The sequence below is a fragment of the Chrysemys picta genome, chromosome 9 (genome assembly GCF_011386835.1).
Source record: "Chrysemys picta bellii isolate R12L10 chromosome 9, ASM1138683v2, whole genome shotgun sequence".
NCBI classification, from domain to species: domain Eukaryota; kingdom Metazoa; phylum Chordata; order Testudines; family Emydidae; genus Chrysemys; species Chrysemys picta.
Window position 1 is genome coordinate 58,225,705 of NC_088799.1, and position 18,133 is coordinate 58,243,837.

An 18,133-nucleotide genomic window follows, 5' to 3' on the forward strand; every position below is an offset into this window, starting at 1 on the left:
TGCCTTTTGGCAGTAGACGGTGCAGTATGACTGGTAGCTGTCATCGGCTATCTGGGTGCTGGCAGACGTGGAGCTGCATTGCTACACAACAGCAGCTCCTTGCCTTTTGGCAGTGGATGGTGTATTACGATTGATATCTGTCATCGTCATATTCCTCAGTGAGTTCAATCAGAGGCACCCGGGAAACTTCTTTAGCAGATTCCTCTAAGAAATACTGAACCAAACTTTCCACTCTGGGCATCTGATTCTTCATTTTGTCTCCTGGAGACCCGGCAGTCCTATTGAACCGTCTTGACGATGATGGCTAGCAGTTGTAATACAGCATTTTCTGCCAAGCACCCAGAAGATGCCGATGGCTATCAGTCATGCTGCACCGTCTGCTGCCAGCTTAAGATGTAAAAATAGATGGACCAGATTTGTTTTGTATTCATTTGCTTCCCCCTCCCTCCATGAAATCAACGGCCTGCTGAACCCAGGGTTTTGAGTTCAAACTTTGCGGGGGCCATTCTGTGTGACAGTTGTTTGTGTTTCTCCCTGATGCACAGCCACCTTTGTTGATTTTAATTCTCTGTACCTGTACGCCATGTCGTCACTCGCCCCACCCTTCCACCCTCCGTCAGACACTAGTTTCGCGCCTTTTTTCAGACCAGACGCCATAGCACTGGGATCATGGAGCCCGCTCAGATCACCGTGGCAATTATGAGCACTATGAACACCACGCGCATTGTCCTGGAGTATATGCAGAGCCAGAACATGCCAAAGCAAAACCAGGACCAGGCGAGGAGGCAATTGCAGCGCGACGACGAGAGTGATGAGGAAATTGACATGGACATAGACCTCTCACAAAGTATGGGCCCCAGCAATGTGCCCTCCCCTCCCCCCTTCTAGCTCCACTTGCAGAGGCAATAAAGTCATTGTTACTTCACATTCATGCATTCTTTATCAATTCATCACACAACTAGGGGGATAACTGCCAAGGTAGCCCAGGAGGGGTGGGGGAGTATGGAAGCGCCGGGTGGGGTGGGGGAGGAGGGAAGGATAAGGACACACTGCAGTTTAAAACTTTAAAACTTTAACTCTTATTGAAGGCCAGCCTTCTGATGCTTGGGCAATCATCTGGGGTGGAGTGGCTGGGTGGCCGGAGGCCCCCCCACCGTGTTCTTGGGCGTCTGGGTGAGGAGGCTATGGAAGTTGGGGAGGAGGGCTGTTGGTTACACAGGGGCTGTAGCAGCGGTCTCTGCTCCTGCTGCCTTTCCTGCAGCTCAACCATACGCTGGAGCATTTCAGTTTGATGCTCCAGCAGCCGGAGCATCGACTCTTGCCTTCTGTCAGCAAGCTGACGCCACCTATCCTCTTCAGCCTGCCACTTGCTCTCTTCAGCCCGCCACCTCTCCTCTCGTTCATATTGTGCTTTTTTGCACTTTGACATTGACTGCCTCCACGCATTCTGCTGTGCTCTGTCAGCGTGGGAGGACATCTGGAGCTCCAAGAACATATCATCCCGAGTCCGCCGTTTTCTCCTTCTAATCTTCACTAGCCTCTGCGAAGGAGAAACATTTGCATCTGGTGGAGGAGAAGGAAGATGTGGTTAAAAAAGACACATTTTAGAGAACAATGGGTACACTCTTTCACGTTAAATTTTGCTGTTCACATTACACAGCACATATGCTTTCGTTAGAAGGTCGCATTTTTCCTCTTATATTGAGGGCCTACTGGTTTGGTGTGAGAGATCACTCATGCAGTGCTAGGCAACAGAATTCAGCTTGCAGGCAGCCATGGTAAGCCACAGTATTTTGGCTTTTTTAACCTTCATAACATGTGGGAATGGTTTCAAACAGCAGCGCCCTCATTTCCCATACCAAGGACCCATTGGGTTGGCCATTTAAAATGGGTTTGCAATGTAAAAGGAGGGGATGCAGTTTCCGGGTTAACATGCAGCACAAACCCAACTACCCCCCCCCCCACACACACAATTCTCTGGGATGATCACTTCACTCCTCCCCCGCACCGCGTGGCTAACAGCGGGGAACATTTCTGTTCAGCCGAGCAGGAACGGGCACCTCTGAATGTCCCCTTAATAAAATCACCCCATTTCAACCAGGTGACCGTGAATGATATCACTCTCCTGAGGATAACAAAGAGAGATAAGGAATGGATATTGTTTGCATGCCAGCAAATACCGGGACCATACGCTGCCATGCTTTGTTATGCAATGATTCCAGACTACGTGCTACTGGCCTGGCGTGGTAAAGTGTCCTACCATGGCGGACGGGATAAGGCAGCCCTCCCCAAAAACCTTTTGCAAAGGCTTTGGGAGTACATCAAGGAGAGCTTTCTGGAGATGTCCTTGGAGGATTTCCGCTCCATCCCCATACACGTTAACAGACTTTTCCAGTAGCTGTACTGGCCGCGATTGCCAGGGCAAATTAATCATTAATCATTAAACACGCTTGCTTTTAAACCATGTGTAATATTTACAAAGGTACACTCACCAGAGGTCCCTTGTGTGCCCTCAGGATCTGGGAGCATGCCTTGGGTGAGTTCGGGGGTTACTGGTTCCAGGTCCAGGTGATAAACATATCCTGGCTGTTGGGGAAACTGGTTTCTCCGCTTCCTTGCTGTGAGCTATCTTCATTGTCTTCATCATCATCATCTTCTGCGTCCCCCGAACCCGCTTCCCTGTTGCGTGATTCTCCATTGATGGAGTCTAAGCACAGGGTTGGGGTAGTGGTGGCTGCACCCCCTAGCATGGCATGCAGCTCCGTGCAGAAGTGGCATATTTGCGGCTCTGCTCCAGACCTTCCGTTTGCCTCTCTGGCTTTGTGGTAGGCTTGCCTTAGCTCCTTAATTTTCACGTGGCACTGCTGTGCGTCCCTGTTATGGCCTCTGTCCTTCATGGCCTTTGAGACTTTTTCTAATATTTTGCCATTTCGTTTACTGCTACAGAGTTCAGCTAGCACTGATTCATCTCCCCATATGGCGAGCAGATCCCGTACCTCCCGTTCGGTCCATGATGGAGCTCTTTTGCGATCCTGGGACTCCATCATGGTTACCTGTGCTGATGAGCTCTGCGTGGTTACCTGTGCTCTCCACGCTGGGCAAACAGGAAATGAAATTCAAAAGTTCGCGAGGCTTTTCCTGTCTACCTGGTCAGTGCATCTGAATTGAGAGCGCTGTCCAGAGCGGTCACAATGAAGCACTGTGGGATAGCTCCCGGAGACCAATAATGTCGAATTCCATCCACACTACCCCAAATCTGACCCACAAAGGCCGATTTTAGCGCTAATCCCCTCGTCGGAGGTGGAGTAAAGAAACTGGTTTAAATACCTATATGTAAGTATAAGTGATTATACTTACACTGAATAATCATGGCATAGATGAAAGCATTTAAAAAGGTGGACAAACATTCACACCCTGATATCATTGCCTCAGTAACTGCTTTGGAATCTCTGGGAAATACTAGAAATTCTTTGAGGGAAACAGACGACCAAGTTATTTCCATCATGGCACTGGAAAAGGTGTTAATTTTCTGGACTGGGAATGGATGAAGCCACCCTTTGGAAAATGTGTCAACCAGAAAATCTGTCAGTTCACAACAGATGCTGTTCCTCCCAGGGCTCCTGCCTTTGCTTCATACTCAGTTTAAGGAAGATTCAAGTTTTCTTTTCAGTCATGACCAAAATACTAAACAGTTGATTGGATTAAACCACCCACTTACTTTTCCGATTCCCCATGCCCCTCACCTGGCCTGCAGACAAGCAGGGCTCCGATCAAGCCAGAGTTGATGTCCTTCACGCTGTCAGTGTAAGAGAAGTAGGAGTAGGTCAGACATGACGAGTCAAACTCTGTTGGTCCTTGGTCTTCTAGGATTTCCCAGACATACGTGTGGGTCTTACCAGGATCCACCTCGTCATCTTCTTTCTCAGCCTGGCTGGTCTCATCCTTATATCCTGCCCCTAAAGCCAAAAGAGTAGCCCATTTGTCACTGATGACCTCGTATCCACTGCACCAATGACCTGTCACCACACAACTGCCCTTTGTTTTATTATTATCATTCTTAAAAACAGTCTGGGCAGCCCCTACCTCATCTCATTCTCTGTGCCTCTCTCCAGATTCAGCTGGTTACTATCTGATACCTCTGTCTGACAGCTAGTTTTAGTGCAAACAGAAGATCAATGTTAAATAGCCAAGTAATGGGTTAGTTCATTATCTGAATACTTATTTAGTTTAAACCAGATTATTACTGGATGGACTTTTGCTGATTTCAAACTGGTGCATTAGAAATCCTGTGATAATTTCCCTTAACCATCCAATCACCTATCCATCTATCTACCCAATCCACTTGTCTATGGCCCTAATCAGTGGTCTCTGAACACCCACCAGGAGTTAAAAATATGACAATGCTCTCTCTCTTTCCCTCTTCCCTGCCCCAGGAATCTCACTGGGTGGTAAGGTGGGGTTTTGTTGTTGTTTGTTTTTAATGCATCCATGAGAATGAGGTTTCTGATGAGAAAACCTGGGCAAAAAGGTTGCTTTTCCATTTAGTGCTGAATGCAGCACAATATTCTTCAGCTCCCTGCTCCCATATCTCTGCCCTCCTGCAAACAAGCACTGTGTAAGCTTTTGCAGAGCCAGAGATAAGAGGCCAGACTTACCCTCTGATGCTTTCCAGTATGTCACACCCACAGCATGGAGGCTGAAAGGGTGGGAAGCCAGATTCTTAAAGGTAACAACCACCGTGTCATAGACTTCGGCTCGGATGGTGGGGCCCAGGAGACCTGAAAGAGCGAGAACACTGCAGGGCAACTGTTGTACATACAACCGCTGAGCTAAAAACAGAGACACAAGGGGTGTAAATCATATCCTGGAGAGGGACAACAGAAGCCCAGGAGTGTGTGGTGCTTGATAACTGGAGAAATAGCCAGAGGTATGGGGGTGGGGGACATCACACTGGGAGGCCTAGGAACATAGGACTGGAGAAGAGGCCGCTTGAATCATCAAGTCCAGTCCCTACTATCCCAGGCGATCTGTCATAATCTTATCATGGAGGCATCATGGAGGCTCTCCAGGCAGAATTGAACAGGATACCCTGGGGGGGCAGAGAGAGAGAGACCCCCCCCTGCAGTCTCCAGTTCTGTACAGTGTTCGGATGGACATTCTGTGTAGTGTGTGGGTGCTGGGTGGGATGGTGGCCTGCACTATGCAGGAGGTCAGATTAAATGATCTGGTGGTCCCTTTTGGCCTTGGACTCTATGATGCTACTACAGTGGCGTAACGTGCTGTTGAAGCAAAGCCAGGCGATCCCGGCTAGTACTCGTGAGTCTATGAGTGAACATGTCATGAGCAGAATGTGAGTTACTCTGCAGGTCCCAGGCCAAACTGTCCCAAAAGGCAGGGGTCAGTTAGGATGATGTGGTATAAATCTTCCCTAGTTACTAAGGCAGTGTGAGGGGGAGGACACTGGCAGGAAGCCATGTGCAGCCTTCCAGAGCCAGAGCACGTGTCACAGCATCCATTAGGGGGGAGGGATAGCTCAGTGGTTTGAGCATTGGCCTGCTAAACCTAGGGTTGTGAGTTCAATCCTTGAAGGGGCCACTTAGGGAGCTGGGGCAAAATCAGTACTTGGTCCTGCTAGTGAAGGCAGGGGGCTGGACTTGATGACCTTTCAAGGTCCCTTCCAGTTCTAGGAGATGGGATATCTCCATTAATTTAATCCTGAGGTGTTTATGAAGACTGGAGAAATAAAAAGCAAATTGAGGGTGATCCTTGTGGCTTTGAGAGGGTACTGAAGGGGTTGTGCTCTTAAAAAGCATATAAAGCTCAGACGCAGGGTAAAATTTTCAAAAGCACCTGATTTAGGAGCCTAAGTCCCATAGACTTTCAATCAGACTTAGGGTCTGTCTCCACTGCAATTGGATGTGTGATTGCAGCATGTGTAGACATACCCGAGCTAGCTGTAATCTAGCCAGCGTGGCTGCCAACAGCAGTGATGCTGTAGCAGTACCGGCTAGTTGCCAGATACATATCCAGGGTTGCAGGATGGCTTTTATAGGTCACACAGCTGTGGCTTCACTGCTATTGGTGTTCAAGCTAGCTAGACCAAATCTAGCTTGGCTATGCCTACCCATGCTGCAGTCGCACCTCCTAAGTGCTTAACTCAGTTCTGAAAATGGGACTGGAGCTTTTTGAAGAGTTTAACCCTGGATAATGACCCCCAAGTCCAAAGGAAACAAGATCCCACTTGTCCTCTGGAGCTAGAAAAATATTATCTGAAAATAAACATTGCTGGGTTTTCCTTAAAGAAAAAACACTCTTTAAAATAACAGCAATATCAGCACAGCTGTAAAGGGAATATAATTTAGCAATGTGCTTGAAGAGGCTTCAATTTATTGAGCACTTTTAATAACCTTAGAGGTTACATGTCACTGACTTCAACCTATATTGTATCCAAAAAGACCCCAAAAGACTCCAGAAAGATATGAGGAAGACAAGTTGGGTGACCATCACAGTTACAGTAACACTGCACCCAACAAGACATGGCATGTGAATAGATTTATTGCCAAGCTTGTCCATCATGCTAAGGATGAGCAAAAACCAGATCAGTTGGAGAGGAAGAAATGTATTTTTTCACTAAGAAATAAACATCTTAAGATTTAAAAGAATTGTTTCTTTTTAAGCAACTGAAAGTTGTGAAAGCTCAGAAATGTTACTATGCAGGGGGGAAAAAAGTGGAAATGTTGACTTGGACCAAGGAAAATTGAGTTGAGAATATACTGCATCTCCTTCTTGTACCAGGTTTGTGTTGTTCAGAGGGTAGCTTGGTTCCCTGGGTAATTTCTTCCCCATTGCCTCATCATGCTAAACTTGCTGGTATGCTGCAAAACTAATGCTGCAGTGCATTGCAAGTCATTACTAGTATTTTGCAATAGATGGCTGCATTTTGATGGTGGGTGAAGTGATCGCTATGTATAATTTGTAAGGGGTTTGGGGATTCTTTGGGATGAAAGGTGATCTATCTATCTATCTATCTTCATCATTGTAGTATATGATATAGTATATCCCCAATTAAAACTATATCTGTCTAGGTTCCTGTACCACTCTCCTCACCATACTATCTAGTATAAATAAAGACCATTAGATGTATATAAAGCTATAGATCATTAGACTATTTAACATTCATTCTCTTTACCCATCCAGGCTGGTTTCGGCTTAGTTTGTGTGAACGAGGAATCAGTATATTCCACAAACACCGCCTTCTTGTACCGAGTGGAAATCCCAGACATAGGTAACTTTTGGCCTTGGACCCCTGAAGCTCTGCATTAAAGAAGGAAAAAATTAGCACTGTTTGTACAGATCCATCTATAAGGTTTTTACAAATGCCCCTTTCCTCCCTCATCCCCAAAATATCATACCTTTGTGTCAGTTCTAGTCAATACCTGCCCTAATACACCCTGTAAATTTCCTAATACTTGCTGCATGAGTTTTTAAAATGTTATTACTAAGTTATCCGTAATAACATAACACGATGAGTCATTCTGGTTTAAGATGCATCATAATGAGACTTCTTACCACTTTATACAATACACACATGCTGACAAGATCCACTGATGAGTATGATTGATCGATTGATTGTGAACATGTGACTCTATCTATCTGAGGTGGTAAGAGCTTGCTAAGAAACATAAGCTCTATGTGATCCTTTATCCTGCATAATACAAGGGCCCATGGTTGCCAGATTTCCTCAAACATTTATGTTTACCTCTTTTCAACTGCAGGCACATCAGATATACTGTACCAGCTCAGAGCACCTAGCCCATCTAATCTAGCACCCTTCTTTCTGTAGGAGCCAGTCTCCCATGCTTTAAAGAAAAGTAAAGCTCATAATGCACCTGCTCAGCTGTGGAATGCTTTTCATAAGGACCCTCTTCATCCAAAGAGAAAGACCCTCATAATGACTGACATGTGGATTAAAATCATGGATTTCCTTCATGCATTAGACTATAGGGTTGTGGGGACAGAGCCCTTGTCTTCCTATGTTTTTACAGTGCCTTGCACAATGGGGCCCTGACTTTGACTGGGAATTTACCACTGGGTTATAATTAGGGTTGGAAGGATTAGATTTTTATCGGTAAATGTCAGTAAATGTCAATTTCAACGTACTCACACAAACCGATGCCAAAATATTTCCATTGATAATAATCAAAATGTACAGATAAGCAAAGTAAGAAAAATGCTGCTTGAGAACTTATTAGAATTTCATTTAAGGATATTTACTTTGTATATTTTGACATGTGATGTTGACAATTTGTGTTCTAACATTTATAGAGCTTTAACATTTTTTATTCTCAACATCTACCATCATTAAATAATTATTGCCAGACTCTCACCCCATAATTTCCTGTGAAAATTTAAATAGATAAAAATAGAAAAATGCATAAAAATAAACATCGATATTATCTGTAGAAATTATTTTTGGAAAGATCAACTTCTTTCAAGTTAGTTATAATGCAGCCCTTGCAATCCCCACATGCTAAGCCAAGGAGCTGCAGCTTAATGGGGCCAGTATATGCACAGAAACAAGCTGATTTGCAATCAGGGGCTGTCAGGCACAGAATTTTTCATTGCCAGTTCCACAGACGTGTATGTGGTTGTCTGCCCTCTACTGGTTGCAAAGTGTCAGACCTTCTCATGGGGCGGTGAGCTTTGGTGAGCTTCCCAATAAGCTTGCTCAAGAGAGGGAGGTTAGATGCTGAGTATTCAGATACTGAAGTCTGTTAATTATGCATGTCATTTCTGACCTGCATATACAGTCTTTGGCACCCCAGATAGCCCTGCCCTGTGTCCAATGCCTTGGCAGTACCGTATTCCAGCTCTCATCCTCTGTGGCAGGGGCCAGGTTAGATTTTTGACTTCTGCTTAGAGATTAGAGTGAGGTCCTGAAATTCATTTAATTTATACCCTAACTAGGATTTGCACCCTGGTCACTTAGCAATCAGATGCTATCTCATTGTGATACGGAAGGCAGCTTTAATGATTTAGCACACTGACTGCACCACCTAGACCTACTATTGATCTTTTTTTTTAAGCTGCTTAACAAACTCATTATCCAGAAGAAATCCAGTAAGTTTCTCAGGATAACAAAGCTTTGAATTTCTCCAGGGATTGTACAGGCTGCATTATCAGTCTCAGCCCACAGACCATTTCCAGTAATGAATGCTCTCACTGTTTGTTGCAGCATGTTTTCTTTGGAACACAAACCAGTTGCTATTTTTCCCCTTGAAGAAATGGAAGAGATTTCTCTCCCCTTATGACTAATCCTTCATTTGTAATAACATTAGCTGGCTTAATTTTTCCTAAAGGGGAAATGGAGAGGGACTGAGTGACAAAGAAAACTGGGAAGGGCTGGGGTTATAGACACATTCAATGAACTATATGTCTGAAAAATTTCCCCAAGCTCCACTGATGAGTGACTGTCTCCTGAATCCACAGAACAAGATAGCAGCAGTGCAAGCATCTCCATGCCACCCAACCAATATGCCTGTAACCTGGTCTGGATGGATTGGAGAAAATGAGATGAATTTAGTCTCCACGGTTTATTCAGTCAATGGCCTCTTTACTGAGCTGGCCAGTTAGTTCCAGTTATAGCTCTGATTTCTGTTGCTCCTTGCCCACTGGCAATTGAGATCACCAAACTCATTTCACATTAGCCACAGTACTGTCATTAGATTGTACCATTATGTACTCACTGGGTGATGTGTCCCAGATTTGAGCTGGCACCCTGGAGATGAAAAGCTTTGGTCTTTCCACTGAAATGAGTCAGACTATTTGAATCTTTATGCCAGGAAAGTCTGGTTTTGGTGACAATTGAAAAAAGCATTCAGAGCTGTAGGGCCTGATTCTGATCTCAGGTATACTACTGTAAGACAGAAGCCACTCCACTAGGCCACAGGAATGGCACCAGCAGGAAACTAGCATAGATTCTGGTCCTTAAATACTATGCCCAAGAGGAGTCAGTTATGTACGGTGATGCTGCTGCAGCACAAATGCTCCTTTTGCATTCCCTGCAATCATCATTAACAGGGCAGAATCCAGAAATTCAAAGGAGAGTCCAGTTTGTTCTGGATCAGAGGTGAAATAAGAGTTTGGATGTCCAAGCATTTTTGGCAGGACTTCTTATCAGATCAGATCACAGTAGAATTCTTACCCTAAGAGCAGACTAAGTGAAGGCAGATAGCGCCTGGAACATTTCATCAGCATTGTTAGGCTTCCTTATCTATTAATTTCTTCAGAACTCTGAGGCAGCCAAGGTAAACACTCTGCACTGTTGTCATGCTAAAGACCTAAATTACCATCCAGTCCTCCTTTGCCAAAAGGCTTGGAGGCTGAGAAGAGATTCTCAAGACTTTGATAGGATACACAGAGACCCCATTCCCCACTCCATTCACCCCCAGGAAAGGGGATGCCTGTCACTCATCAGGAGTCACCAAATAGATTTAGTCTCTTGGAACGCAGGGAAGGAATTAGAAACAAGGGGGAAAAGTAACAGATAAGTTCTGAGTGTCTCCATTAGATGGAGTTAGTTTAGATAGCAGCAGGCTAGTGTATCTTAGCTGTTTCAGCCATCAAAGTCCTTCAGACACATAGCCAGGAGAAGACAGAGCATAGACATCTTCAGGCACCCACTCAAACCCCCAAATGGGCCATGGAACCCACCAGTGTAATTGGTGAACACTTCCAGTCATCCTGCCTCCAGAAGGGGTAACTTCATCGGTCGTCAATCAGCACTCTCAGAAGCATAAAAGAACTAGGAAAATACAATCTAGATGGAGCTACTATAAGGTGGGTGCATAACTGATTGGAAAACCGTTCCCAGAGAGTATTTATCAGTGGTTCACATTCATGCTGGAAGGGCATAACGAATGGGGTCCCACAGGGATTGGTTCTGGGTCTGGTTCTGTTCAATATCTTCATCAATCATTTTGATAATAGCATAGAGAGTACACTTAGAAAGTTTGTGGACGATACCAAGCTGGGAGGGGTTGCAAGTGCTTTGGAGGACAGGATTAAAATTAAAAATGATCTGGACAAACTGGAAAATGGGCTGACGTAAATAGGATGAAATTTAATAAGGACAAATGCAAAGTACTCCACTTAGGAAGGAACAATCATTTGCACACCTACAAAATGGGAAATGACTGCCTAGGAAGGAGTACTGCAGAAAGGGATCTGGGGGTCATAGTGGATCACAAGCTAAATATGAGTCAACAGTGTAATGCTGTTGCAAAAAAAGCAAACATCATTCTGGGATGTATTAGCAATATTGTAAGCAAGACACGAGAAGTAATTCTTCCGTGCTACTCCACACTGATTAGGCCTCAACTGGAGTATTGTGTCCAGTTCTGGGTGCCACATTTCAGGAAAGATGTGGACAAATTGGAGAAAGTCCAGAGCAACAAAAATGATTAAAGGTCTAGAAAACATGACCTATGAGGGAAGATTGAAAAAACTGGGTTTGTTTAGTCTGAAGAAGAGAAGATTGAGAGGGGACATGATAACAGTTTTCAAGTACATAAAAGGTTGTTACAAGGAGGAGAAGGAGGAGGGAGAAAAATTGTTCTTCTTAACCTCTGAGGATAGGACAAGAAGCAATGGGCTTAAATTGCAGCGGTTTAGGTTTAGGGCGGTTTAGGTTGGACATTAGGAAAAACTTCCTAACTGTCAGAGTGGTTAAGCACTGGAATAAATTGCCTAGGGAGGTTGTGGAATCTCCATCATTGGGGATTTTTAAGAGCAGGTTGGACAAACACCTGTCAGGGATGGTCTAGATAATACTTAGTCCTGCCTTGAGTGCAGGGGACTGGACTAGATGACCTCTCGAGGTCTCTTCCAGTTCTATGATTCTATGATAAGCTGTGACGTCATTCCCAGAAGGGCCTCTGCCATTTGCCTGGATAACCTTATAAAATGTCAGTGCCCCCTGGGGACAGAGGCAAAGCATATGATACCCACACCTAGGACTAATCAAGAGCCTATGCACACATGGCACCTTTGCTTCTACCAGGCTTATTTGACTCACTTCTAACACCACCCATATTCTGAGCCTCAGTATTTTGCTGCATCGCTTCCAAGAGACAGGGAACCAAGGGGGCATGAAAGCAGGGTGGGTCATGGTGGAGCAGTCAGAAGGGAAAATGATTTTAGCAGTGGTTTTTTGGACAGGCTGGAAGAGGAGTGCAGAGGACAAAGAGGGGAAGTGACTGTAGTCCAGGAAAATGAGAAGCTAGGGTTTGGGCAGTGGGGAAAGAGAGGTATGGACAGACTATAGAGATGCTGTAGAGGGAGAGGGAACAGGCTATGGTTAAAGGATAGAAAACATTCTCAAGCGACATTCAAGTTGAGACAGTGGGAGAATAGGGAAGGGAGGCTATAAAACATTTCAGGAGGCTGAACCCTCTTTTCCAAATACACAGTGATTCCAAAAACCTTCCTTGATTTTGCAGTCGCTATGGCAGACAGGATGGGTTTCCCCTTGTAATGTGGGGAATGAATTCCCATATCATCATTGGAGCATCACTGAATAAACGTGATAAGAGTTAGAAGACCATATACTGTTCTCTTGCTCCAGCAAAACCCCAGAGGAATACAATGGAAGTCTGTGGTGTTATTCTGGATTTAACTGAGAACAGAATCTGGCCCATAGATTTAAAATCCCAGCAATGTGGCCTAGCTGCACTGAAGTCAATATATATTACATCTAACAAACTATGCTGAAAGACCATTAAGTTGCAATGTCAAGCCCTCAAAAGTGAGGAAAGGCCAGACTTGAGATTTCCTGTGCAACCTTAATTTGGCTCCCTTGCACCACCATACAATCTAAGTTCATAATCATGTCCCATTTTCACAAAGCCTATGCCTCATTCAGTGAATGGGTAGATATTCAATATTTCTTTTTATTCTCCTCATTCAGTGTATGGCCCCAGGCCTTATTATTAATTTCCTCCTAGGAGTTTCCAAGGTGGTCTCACCAGAGTATCAAATTGCTCCAAAAACACTAATGAATTTATCTTCCCAATATCCCTGTGAGATTTGGGGGTATCATCCCCATTTTACGGAAGGGGAGCTGAGACACAGAGAAATTAAGGCCAATATTGTCAGAAGTGTCCACTAATTTTGAGTCTCTAACTTGAGACACCCAGACAGAAAAAGGAGTAATGGTCTCAAGTTGCAGTGGGGGAGGTTTAGGTTGGATATTAGGAAAAGCTTTTTCACAAGGAGGGTGGTGAAGCACTGGAACGGGTTACCTAGGGAGGTGGTGGAATCTCCTTCCTTAGAGGTTTTTAAGGTCAGGCTTGACAAAGCCCTGGCTGGGATAATTTAGTTGGGAATTGGTCCTGCTTTGAGCAGGGGGTTGGACTAGATGACCTCCTGAGGTCCCTTCCAACCCTGATATTATATGATTCTATGACCTTTAGCTCCTTGGTACAGACCTCTGCTACTTGAGCTAGTAGAGTAACTGACAGTAATAGCAGGCTGAGTATGTGGACCAGGCATCAGAGAGGGACGAGACACACTCTGCTGGTGGGTTTTACAGACATCTGCTGACAGCGGAGGACTGGAGAGATTCAGGTCTCCTGGGTTCAATTCCAGGTTCTGGAGGGAGTGTGCTCTACTGATGGGAGACACTTCTGCCCCCTATCCTCCAGACCCCCATCTGCTCCTATCTTCCTTCCTCCCATATACCCCAGCCTCCACCCCTCCCTCTGCTCCTATCCAATCCCCCTCCCCTACTGCCATTCCCTACCCTTCCCTGTTCCTGTCTCCCACTACTTCTCCCCACTTTCTGGCTCCTGTAATCCGCCCTTCCTGTGTTCCCCCATTCTCCACCCCAATTCCTTAGCACTCTGCATTCAGGCCACTCCCTCCTCCATGCTGCCTGGGCACCAGCAGTGGGAACACTGAGCGCACAGGAGGCACAGCCTCCCTGCTCACAGCTGTGGTGCCTGGTGCCAGGGCAGCCTGGCATAGCCAGGGGCAGCTCCAGGCAGCAGCGCAGCAAGCGCGTGCCTGGGGCAGCAAGCCGCAGGCAGCGGCGTGCCAGTCGCCGTGAGGGCAGCTGTCAGGCAGCCTTTGGCAGCATGCCTGCGGGAGGTCTGCCGGTCCTGCGGCTTCGGCGGCGGGTACGCCGAAGGCGCGGGACCGGCAGATCACCCGCCGAAACCCCGCCGAATCCGCGTGACCAGCAGACCACCCACAGGCGTGCCGCTGAAGGCCGCCTGACTGTCATGCTTGGGGCAGCAAAAAACAGAGCCGCCCCTGGGCATAGCAATTGCAAGGAGAGTCCTGCAGCCCCTGGATGGAGCATGCTCAGTCACTTCGAGGAGGATTGTGCATATGCAGATGGCATCTTTGGAGAATTTATCTGTCAAAGTCTAACAAATCTCTACAGAACATGTGAAAACTGCAATTTTTCAAAGACTCGGACTTGGCCAAATTTGGACAGATTTTCCCAGGAAAAGCAAAAGGCACATCCAGTCCAGGGCAACTCCCCCATCAAATTTCCTGTCCCTGATCCAAAGTACCCAGGTGCTAGAACTTCTCAAAAAAATTCTTACAATTCATTCACATGGGCAAAACCACATATTTCCCCCTAATCTCATTCTTGGAAATGGCCAAACCATGTCTGATGAAATGTTCAAAAATATTCCCCTTGAGGCAGACACCAAGCATGGAAAATTTCAGCCCAAAACAGTTACAGTTTGGCAAAATTATAAGCAACTGAAAACAGTTCTAAGGGGAAGTGATGGCCAACCTTAACTAAAGGTGTCACTACGATATCATTTATAACCTGTGGGACACGGAAAGCACAGTCCACAGCTATTAACTCATCAAAAAGCAAATCAGAACCCTACTTAGCTAGCAGGGTGAGGGAAGGGGATACTCAGCTGGTACCAGCTGGAGAAGCAATTCTTATCATACAAGGTCTCAGTCACAAATAAATGAACTAGATTTGGGATGGAAAAATGCATAGGACAAGTAATAGTTAATAATAATTACCCTACATGACACAACCTAAAACTCCATCATCAAAGCTGTTCTTGCTGGCTACACGAGCAAATACAGAATTAATCCATGTGTCTAATTACACTGTGTTGTGTGTGTGCCTGGTTGAATGTATGTGTATGTCTGAGTGTGCGTGAGAGTGAGTTTGTGGGCCTGATTCTCCCTGCCGTGAACCACGTGCAGTGATATACACCTGTGCAAATGGAGTGCAAAGCAGGTGTGAGGATTCTAGTAAATCAAAATTCTCGAGTCACCTGCACTGCTGGGAGCATTCTACATCCACTTTGCATAGACACCAGTGAAGACGTAATGTGCAAGACATTGGGAGAATCAGATTGTGTGTTTCTGCATGTATACACACACACACACACAATATGATATGCACACAGAAAAATGCCCTCACACACATGCACACACTCAGATTAAATCACACATGCACAGATGCACTCATGCACATTCAAACAGATATACCCCCACAAACAGATGCACACACACTCATGTACATACAGCTGCATTTACACACACATTTTATAGTTGCCTTATTTCCCTTGTGGGCACCATAACCACCATGATGCAGGGTGCCACCTTCCTCAAAGCCACGATGAGAGCTGTCTATGGACATCACATCACAGTCAGAACATTTACAGTACAAATGGCCTTACCCAGCTGGTGCCTGCAGCACAGAGAGCAAGCTGCTGTGCACATAGTCCCAATCCGTCTCCACGGCACCAATGTAGTATCTTCTGGTGATTCCAAAGCTCTCCTGAAAGAGACAACCCAGCAGAAAGCAGCACAGGACTCCTCCCGGCATAGTGCTCCTCATGCTGGGGAGGCAGAAGAGTTCCTGATTAAAAAAAGAAATTTCCGACAAGAAAAAGATTTATCTTCCATCCAGCAGCTTTAATCCACAGGAAAAAATGAGGGGAAGCTGGCACCCACCGGCTCAGTCAAACCTCTGGAAAGTTTTCCGAGGACATCAGGACAGGGAGTCGTTGTGACCGGAGCAGTGCAGAGGGGAACATGCGTAAGCGACGGGATCTCTCTTCTGGGTATTAGCAACAGGATGAGCGGAAAAAACAAAGGGAAAAGGGAGGCCAAGCAAAGCTTTAACTTTTCCTGATCTGCAACACTCCAGGTGCAGGTTGTTTATTTATATTCTGAGGCATCCACTGAGTCAAAATCTTGGAGTGAGTTGTGGAAGGGAGGGGTTGATGGCCAGGGGAATTTAGGTGTGGTCTCTGCCTACTCCCGCCTTCTCTCTCAGCTGCAAAGGAAAAAAAGCAAGGCTTGGGTCAAGTTCAGCCTCCCACAGTCCATGGAGAGCAAGGTCAAAAACAACAAGGAGTCTGGTGGCACTTTAAAGACTAACAGATTTATTTGGGCATAAGCTTTCGTGAGTAAAAACCTCACTTCTTCGGATGCATAGAGTGAAAGTTACAGATGCAGGCATTATATACTGACACATGGAGAGCAGGGAGTTACTTCGCAAGTGGAGAACCAGTGTTGACAGGGCCAATTCAATCAGGGTGGATGTAGTCCACTCCCAATAATAGATGAGGAGGTGTCAATTCCAGGAGAGGAAAAGCTGCTTCTGTAATGAGCCAGCCACTCCCAGTCCCTATTCAAGCCCAGATTAATGGTGTTGAATTTGCAAATGAATTTTAGTTCTGCTGTTTCTCTTTGAAGTCTGTTACTGAAGTTTTTTTGTTCAATGATAGTGACTTTTAAATCTGTAATAGAATGACCAGGGAGATTGAAGTGTTCACTTACTGGCTTATGTATGTTGCCATTCCTGATGTCCGATTTGTGTCCATTTATTCTTTTGCGGAGGGACTGTCCGGTTTGGCCAATGTACATGGCAGAGGGGCATTGCTGGCAAATGATGGCATATATAACATTAGTGGATGTGCAGATGAATGAGCCCTTGATGGTGTGGCTGATGTGGTTGGGTCCTCTGATGCTGTTACCAGAGTAGATATGGGGACAGAGTAGGCAACGAGGTTTGCTACAGGGATAGGTTCCTGGGTTGGTGTTTCTGTGGTGTGGTGTGTAGTTGCTGGTGAGTATTTGCTTCAGGTTGGGGGGTTGTCTGTAAGCGAGGACTGGCCTGCCTCCCAAGGTCTGTGAGAGTGAGGGATCATTTTCCAGGATAGGTTGTAGATCGTGGATAATGCGCTGGAGAGGTTTTAGCTGGGGGCTGTATGTGATGGCCAGTGGTGTTCTGTTATTGTCCTTGTTGGGCCTGTCCTGAAGTAGGTGATTTCTGGGTACCCGTCTTGCTCTGTCAATCTGTTTCCTCACTTCCCCAGGTGGATATTGTAGTTTTACGAATGCTTGATAAAGATCAGTAGGTTCCTGACCTACTGACCGCTATACGTACCTACATGCCTCCAGCTTCCATCCAAGACACATCACACGATCCATTGTCTACAGCCAAGCCCTAAGATACAACCGAATTTGCTCCAACCCCTCAGACAGAGACAAACACCTACAAGATCTTCCGATGACTGAAGCTTGTTGGATTCTCAGAGATCCCACACCAGTTTGATCCAATGCCAACTAGAAGTTTAACCTTGATACCTCCTGACGCCACAGTGTGTATGTGCCTGTGTGCACGTGCCAAGATCAGGGTGTCGACTTTGTCTGGCAATATCCTGAGTAAAAATTGCTTCCCAGTACAATGTGCTTTGTGTATGCCTGATAATAGTGAGCCCAGTCCTGAAGACAACAGGAGTTGTCCTACACAGAGGGTTATACATACGAATAGAAGGCATGTTTCTGGGAATCAGCTAATCACCCATAAAGGACATTTCTGTCCATGGAATAAGATTGTACTATTGAGTAAGCACACTCTGGATTTATTTTCCACTTTCCTCTGGAGCATTAGCCAGGTTGGATGATGGTCTACATGGTCTGAGCTGCTATGGACTATCCTATGTACCAACATAGGCAAAAATCATGTGGATTAGCCTCATATCACATCTACCCCAGTTACAGGCTCAAGGGAAATCCCTTTTCTGGGTGTTTCAGAGGACCACAAAATGATCCACAAATGTCTCCTATGTGTATGCCC

The 18,133-nt window shown here is 45.7% G+C and overlaps 1 protein-coding gene across 7 annotated transcripts in view; it reads right to left on the reverse strand.

Annotated features, from left to right (window-relative positions):
* Positions 1-16,130, reverse strand: part of F8 (coagulation factor VIII) — an 84,544-nt gene extending 68,414 nt beyond the window's left edge. For 6 of the 7 annotated variants that reach the window (XM_042858749.2, XM_042858751.2, XM_042858750.2 and 3 more), the window contains exons 1-4: positions 15,723-16,024; positions 7,190-7,314; positions 4,656-4,778; positions 3,744-3,956 (exon numbers count right to left, since the gene is read on the reverse strand). In XM_042858749.2, coding sequence (XP_042714683.2) covers positions 3,744-3,956; positions 4,656-4,778; positions 7,190-7,314; positions 15,723-15,883 — 622 coding nt within the window. In that variant the 5' untranslated portion in view covers positions 15,884-16,024. Of the gene's footprint in view, positions 1-3,743; positions 3,957-4,655; positions 4,779-7,189; positions 7,315-15,722 lie in introns of all 7 variants that reach the window. The other variant, XM_065556272.1, reaches the window with a different exon arrangement.
* Between the last annotated feature and the right edge of the window lie 2,003 nt (positions 16,131-18,133).